This window comes from Montipora foliosa, chromosome 9, assembly GCF_036669935.1.
Source record: "Montipora foliosa isolate CH-2021 chromosome 9, ASM3666993v2, whole genome shotgun sequence".
NCBI lineage: Eukaryota > Metazoa > Cnidaria > Anthozoa > Scleractinia > Acroporidae > Montipora > Montipora foliosa.
The window spans coordinates 39,160,239-39,167,738 of record NC_090877.1 but is presented as its reverse complement, the minus strand read 5'-3'; the positions used below and the strand labels follow the sequence as shown (position 1 = coordinate 39,167,738).

General features: G+C 42.1%; 1 protein-coding gene across 1 annotated transcript; it reads left to right on the top strand.

The window, feature by feature from the left end:
- Nucleotides 1-453: 453 nt before the first annotated feature.
- LOC137970939 (uncharacterized) lies at nucleotides 454-6,678 on the top strand. The gene is made up of 3 exons (XM_068817606.1): nucleotides 454-2,856; nucleotides 4,237-4,345; nucleotides 6,073-6,678. The coding sequence occupies exons 1-3, from the start codon at nucleotides 482-484 to the stop codon at nucleotides 6,073-6,075; spliced, it is 2,487 nt and encodes an 828-aa protein (XP_068673707.1). The 5' UTR covers nucleotides 454-481; the 3' UTR covers nucleotides 6,076-6,678.
- The last annotated feature ends 822 nt before the right edge of the window (nucleotides 6,679-7,500 follow it).

Below are 7,500 nucleotides of genomic sequence, written 5' to 3'. Positions count from 1 at the left end.
CGGAACAAACCCGGTGGTTCTTGAGCAAATATAGTCTACTCGGGCAACTTAATCTTGACGTAAATCGTTTCAATTATGCAGTGGGAAAGCGACGTTAATTGCAACACAGAACACCTCTTCTTGTTCGTAACATGGAATGCTCAATGGCTTTCAACCTCATAGAAATTTGTCTTTATTTCTGCGAACTGTCGGTTGCCTACTGAGCTAAGTACAAAAACGAATTTATGGGTAATCTTGGCTTTTAAGGGGCGGTATTGTCGTCATTAATCAGCGTGAAAGGTTTCCTCTTATTAAAATGTAGCTGTGGTTAATCAAAGGCTTTATCTTCGATCTGTGTATTCTCTTGACTCAAAAACAGTTGTGGCCTTGTCGATGGCCCGCGCGAGTAAGTTGCTTTTCGATAATGACCAAATATCTCGAGGAAGAAATTCGTATGCAGTTTTACACAACCACCGAAGACGACGATTGTTCTGAAGCGACAATGCAGACACTTTTTATACCAAAAGAAAACCACAATTCAGTCGACAGAGAACGTGAAAAATCGGGAGACATCGATGAAAATTTTCCAAAGAAAGAAAACCTGGAAATTCCCGCTGTTTTCTTATTTCCCTGTTCACGAAAGTCGAGCATTCCAGCGGAGCAAAATCTCGAAGGCGGAAACTCTAGCGAATTTCTTTTTTCTACGCCGATTTTAGATGTCTCGAATGGAATCTCCTGCAGTTTGCCGGATGGAAAAAAACAAGAACCGCTGTCCCTTTCTTCAACTTCTTCACCTGAGAACGACGTGTCGTTTAAGGGCAGCCCTTCGAAACGTGAGCGCGCTAGTCGCTGCTACACAAGCGATAATCAACATGGAAACGAAAATTTTTGTGTCCATAACGGTGTGGGGCAAAGACTAAGCAGCGATTATGGCGAATTGTTGACTGTGGGAACTTTCGAATATCTGACGGATACATTAATAGGGCCTTCGGTGTCAACCGGTGCTTTATCAACAGCGGAGCTAAATACCACAACGACAAGACAGCAAGCAATTTCTGTCACATCTACTCAGAATTTACACCAGAGCGTATCACCTTGCTGTTTAAGGAGTCCGTCAAGTAAGCTATGTTGTCTTTTGGGTGCAAGCTACACTGCTTTATCGACCCCCACCTCTGAGTGCTATTCAAGCCGATTTTCAAGAGAGCAAAGTTTTGAAGACAATGGCTGTAACGAACACGGGCGCCCTTTTCAGAAGGAACTCCTCTGTTCAGAAGACACCGATGGACGCGGTTTTCCTATACTGGTCTGCAAAAGTGCTGTGACGAAATCTTCAGATCTGGTTGTCGACGAGCAGCCAGCGTTTAACAGTCCAACACAAAAAAATGGATCACAGCATTACTCGACACCCGATTTAAGGCTGAAGAGAGCTCATACATTACCGTCTGATTGGGAAAAACCTCACTTTCCACAATATTCAGTGGCGGATGGCAAGTCAAATCCCAACTTACAAACCACCGGATCGTCAATGTTTCTGCATCCTGATATTGCACGAGTTTCTTCAGCATCCGAAGGAAGCGCAGCGTCTTCATCTCGTTCACTCTCATCCCAAACGTCTACATACAGGAAAAGAAACTGTCACGGCGCAAAACGTCCAAGGCTGCGACGTCAACAAATCTCTATTCATAGTTCGGGATCATCCGCTTTCGGCGCCTCGTCTGACAAAAGTGAAAAGTCAACTTTAAAAAGTTTTCTCTCATTACTCTCTCCGTCCAAGTTACTCGCCAAGCTCAGTTCACCTCGGCAAAGTGTCGGGAGCGCGGACGATAGAACGCATAGGAGAAAGCGAGAGAATATCGCTTACCCAGACGACGACATACTTGTGACCTTGAACGTAAGCGGGAGACGATTCCAAATCCAAGACTACTTTCTTTCAATTCATCCAAGTACCTTGCTGGGCGGCAGAGCAAGGAGTCTCTTTTACGACAGAGCTAAGAACGAATTCTTCTTTGACCGCGATCCCGACTGCTTTCGGTACATTTGGGATTTTTATCACTCTGGAAAACTTCATTGTCCGCGCGAGGAATGCGTCCAATTGTTTTTGGACGAGATTACTTTCTTTGGCCTCGATGTCAGCATGCTATGCAACTGTTGTTGGCACGAGACCTTTGAAGTTGCATATGAAAGGTTAACAAAAAGACGCGACGAAAAAAGAGCCGCGGATAAAGAGGCGGCTGGGGAAATCCACGCACTTTCACCAGGCGCCAGCCTCAGGGAAAAGATATGGAAAACTCTGGAAGAGCCCTCTTACTCTTTCGTTGCGAAGATGTTTTATCTCGTTAGCGTTTTTGTAATCGCTGTAAGTGTGGTTGCAAACACAACAGAGACTATCGCATGCAAAGGCGCTCTTCGGATCTGTCAGGAAGAAAACCAACAAACGTACTTTTATATCGACTCGTGCTGCGTGGGTTTTTTCACCATTGAGTACCTCTTGCGCTTTATTTTTTGTCCCAGCCGCCTCAGGTTTGTTATACACTATATGAGTATCGTAGACGTGCTAGCTATTCTGCCCTACTACATCGATTTGTTGTTGGAGTATCTGGCTGTGGGTGTCAGCTCAGGAATGGACGCACTAGTGGTGTTACGTGTCTTGAGGATTCTCCGAGTGTTTAAGTTATTACGTCACTCTAAACGGCTTAAGAAACTGACTCAAACCGTGAGAGACTCGGCCACAGAATTGGGACTGATCAGTTTTGTGTACCTCGTGTTGGTTATTTTATTTTCCAGCATTATCTATTTCGCGGAATTATCGGATGAGTCGCAGTTCACCAGCATTCCACAAGCTATGTGGTACGCAGTGATTACATCAACTACCGCTGGGTAAGAAAAGTGATTAAATTAGCCAAGGGGGCCAAAACCGCAAGTCCACATTAAAGCTGGTGCGCCAACACAGGAATTAAAAAGACTTGAAACGACATTGTTTCCATGAGATTAAAAAAAAAAAAACATGCCACACGATTATCCTTTCAATTACATTTTCAACCTCGGATCTTGCGTTTCTAGCTTTCTGATTTGTTCACTCAATCTTGCGTCAAGTGTTGCCTTGCTGGAAATTTGGCTTAAAGTTTAATAAAACAATTATTCCATTCGCGCGTTGGATATGAGACTGTTTATAGCGCGCCGAGTTGGATATTTACCATGGTCATATTCAACGCGCGCTCAAGAATAATTCTTTTATTAAACTTTCATAATTTCTGCTTTGTGAAGCTAGCAGTCAAAGAGAAGACTCAAAATAACCTCTTTTCTTTCCGTGTTGTTGGACTGGTTTATAACGTATGGACTCACGTGGTTATGAGCTTCAATATTGTAAGAAAAGATTACTTGCGCTTAGGATCTGCTTCCCTAGCAATTTTGCTCCAGTTGGTCTTCAGGTTACCGTAGAGGACGTGAACATGAATACTGTTTATGAAAGACAAATATATGAACTGCGGAGCAGAAACAGTGTTTCAACTGCTTAAGTAACTTTCGTAAATGCGATGATTTAAAAATCTTAAAATGTTTCTTCATATGGAAACAACAACATGTTCGCCAGTGACGTCATGTGCATACTTTATCGTTACGTCATTACTACCATGTTGATGGACGAAAAAAAGCAGATGTCGAATGAACTTCTTTCGTTTGTCTACTAGCACTTGTACATAATGTCATCGTTTTCTGGATTAAGAATCGCCTATTGTCTTCGGTTGTTCCGAGTTCAACTGTTTGACCGTTACAATCTGTATAATTACGTTTGTTGACGACATTTTTTCTTCAGGCAATTCGTGCGCAATCGCGTACAAGTTAGCAGATATATGATATCTAATATTGTTAGCCTGTTTTTCTTCCTCGTGAGCGATGAAGTGTGCTTTAACCTTTGCGAACTTCCTGTTAAAACTAAATGGTGAAAGCTTAAGCTCAAAGATCAGATAAATGTCATTTAATGTTATGAATTGCCCAAATTTTCTGCATTGTTCTTAATTATTAACTTCACGAAAACAGCTTTAGTAGACTGTAATAGGCCTTGAAATTTCGCCCCATTTTTACATCCAATAAAAGGTAGAAGCAGTATTGGTTATCGCGCCTTTGTGTTGAGGCACCGGCTGCATACATCAGATTTGCCTTATCATTGGCTCGTTTTATTAACTGGATTTGTTGTGATTGGCCAAGGATATCACCTTGGTTTTGGCCTCACGTTAACCAATCTTTCTCTCTCTCTTTAAGTTATGGTGATATCATTCCAGTGACGCTAGCTGGTCGTTTGGTGGGAAGTGCTTGCTGTCTATTTGGGGTTTTGGTAATTGCTTTGCCTGTGCCAATACTACAGATAAAGGTTAGTAAATGTCCCGGAATTCTCCTCAAACAGCCTGAAGGAGTTTCTGTTACGGAGTTACGATTTCTCTTCCTTATCGCCTTCGGGTATCCGGAAGACGTGCTGAGAAGTTGGGTCACACGTTCACTTTTCACGAACAGTAATATGGGCACGCCTACTTTACAGTTCAGTATTGTTAGATCCCACGAAACCAGACGTCTTTCCAGCTACTCGCAATTCTTGCATGAGAAATAGGCCCGGGTGGCTCGAAACATGGTTAACGCTAACCAGTGTTAAATACCATAGAAACCTAAAGATTTTGATAAATCTTAACCAACTGTTAGCGCTAACAAGGGGTCGAGCCACCGGACCCAGAACGCTAGAAACACAATATCCGGGAATATTTTAACGTGTTGCCGCCATTTTCCTTTAAGGACAAAAGGTATGCCGGAGTCGATAGTGAGCTCATATTATGGCCAAGCAATTTTGTCTAGGGTCAACTCAGTTAACTCTACCAGGGTCTTTAATGTATGATTTTGTTAAATAAAAACCAAGTCAACTATCATGGAGAATATTGACTATATAGTTCTATTTCACTAACTCCAAAATCATGTCTCATGGCCTTCAATTCACTGAAATCACTTTTTACTCCCAAAATTTTACTTTTCTTCATTTCACGGTTCACGAAAATACATTTCACAAACTGGCCCATCTCTTGATGTGAAAACTGTGAAACAGTGAGATCAATATACAGGGGCACCCAACGAATCTGTTCCTGACATTATCTGTTCCCCAGAGGAATCTTGCTGGCTGGCAAAATACAGGTATTTCGATGAGCTGGCTGGGAAATTTTGTTATTAATAGAGGTTTTGCCTGGGAATTACTGACTTTTTCTAGCATTTCAACCCGAGCTGCATGGCTGTAGAAACTCTGAAGACTGAGGACGACTAAAAAAAAAAAAAAAAAAAAAAAAAAAAAAAAAAAAAAAAAAAAAACCCCTTCCCTCTCCCAGAGAGTAGTCACAAACATACGACGGCTGGTCAGAGTGATTGCGCTTGCGGAAAAAACCTGTTTTGTCCCGGTTTTGTCGCTTTTGTTCCGTCGTTTTGGATCGAGGGATTTGAAAGCGCGCGGAATTCCTGGCTGGGAAACCAACAAATTTTATCTAGCTGGCTGGGAAATTTCTTGTGTGTCTTGCTGGGAAAAAGGAACAGATAATGTTTTCCCAGCAACACTGAAAAACACCTGAAAATGCCTTAATAACATTTATTTTCATTAACTGGGGTATGATAATACATTTTACAACAAATTGATCGTTGGGTGCCCTGAATATAAATGTTACTTAACATTGTACAATGGTTACAAAATCTTTCGCTTTAGAAGAATGGGGTTTCTAAGAAGATTATAAATTTCCCTATCAAGATTCTTCCCGGGACCGTGAACAGAATGAGCGCTGAAAATGAAAGTAAGGTGCTATTTTGTTGAAGATGTTGTTAATCTGCCAGGAAGTGATAGTTAACTTTGTGTTTCATTCTAGCGTGAGATTCGACGCTGTTTCTCGTCCCAGATATTCCATTCCATTTGCTTCACCGGCATTCATTGGCCGTTTTTACCGAGGCAGCGGGGAGGGAGGGAGGGAGGGAAGGAGGCACAAGATTCAGTGAGGGAGGAGAGACAGAAAGAAATGGCCGGGATTACCGACAATTTCTCTCCCATTCGCTAACTATTTCTTTGTTATTTTATTTCAGTGAAGAGTGTTGTCAATGAAGTTACCTACCTCAAACAATTTGTCTCAAATGGCACACTTTTGACTGATTCTTGAGTTACATGCGGGAGGGAAAAAAACAGACGCTATTATAAAAACGAAGACCAGAGAGTTGGATAAAGAAAGTGAAATTGGGAAAATTTGACTACGCATTGCTGTTGAACTTCATCAGGACGTTTAGCCAACTAGAACAGAATGCCACAATAACATTGTTTCAACTGAATCTAAATTTGGACTGTTGCAAGTCAGGTCTCACGATTATTCCACCTTGGTTATCGTGTGTAAGGTGGGTAGAGAATCCTGACTTGATCGTGTGAACGATCTGTAAGAAAAGATCGGGAAAGAAAGATTTGCTAACATATGCATGCTCCCCCTAAATTTAATCATTTAACGTTGTAAGGGATTAAGCAACGACGACCTTGACTACAATCCTGGCCAAAACGTTTGAGGACGCACCCCTTTTCCATCGTAATTTTGGAGATAATTTGCAAGTCACCTACAATTTCCAATCACAAAAACAACCTTAATCAAGTTAATCAAGTCAAAGATCTTTAAATGCCTAGAGACACCACAGGCAGAACAAGCTCAGTGTGAGGGAATGTAAGGATTTGTATGGGAATCTCGATAAACTGCCTGAGCAGATAATTTTACGAAAAAAGTATCAGTTAAAAAGCCTAACCTTATTGCCATTGTGGGTTGCTTTCTTCCTGTGAGGTTTTTTTTTTGATTCGACACGAATTTGAACCATTACTAGTTCCTCTGTTGTCATCGGTCATAATAGAATACCAAGACTGAACACTGACTTCTCAGAGCCCACCAAATGGAGTCGAATATTGCTGGATAAAATGTTCCCATGGTTACACGTCCACCGTGGAATTCAAGGGCAAAGGTTTTTCTTTCATTGCATTCCACTAGCCGCGCAATCGAAGCCCTGCCAGCGACTTCAGGCGGCTGTTAGTGTCTCAAATGAAACGATAAAGCCTGGTTGCCATTACCGCGCACCGGTGGCTCAGTTGGTTGAGCACCGGGCTGCCATGTGGGAGGTCGTGAGTTCGACTCCGGCCGGACCAACACTCAGGGGAGAAAGTGCTGCCTTTGCAATTACATCCACAAATTGTTAGACTTTCAAATCTTCTCGGATAAGGACGATAAGCCGGAGGTCCTGTTTCACAAATAACTTCCATGTTCATTAGTTCCCCGTGGGACGTTAAAGAACACTATTCGAGAAGTGTAGGGGATGAAGTTCCTGGTGTTGTGGCTGTCCTCTGTGTGTATATGGGTGGGTGGGTATAACAGGTCCACATCAGCTGAATAGCTGCCAAAACTTCAACCTGCTCAAACAAATAAATAAATAACAAAATAACAATAATATGATCGGTCTGCAACACGATCGTCGATAAGTCTGCATCAC

Bases quoted from the DNA above. Each gene is read 5' to 3' on its own strand.
- LOC137970939 (XM_068817606.1), top strand. From the start codon at position 482: ATGCAGACACTTTTTATACCAAAAGAAAACCACAATTCAGTCGACAGA. The intron at 2,857-4,236 runs GTAAGAAAAGTG...TCTCTCTTTAAG, and splicing joins ATTACATCAACTACCGCTGG to TTATGGTGATATCATTCCAG.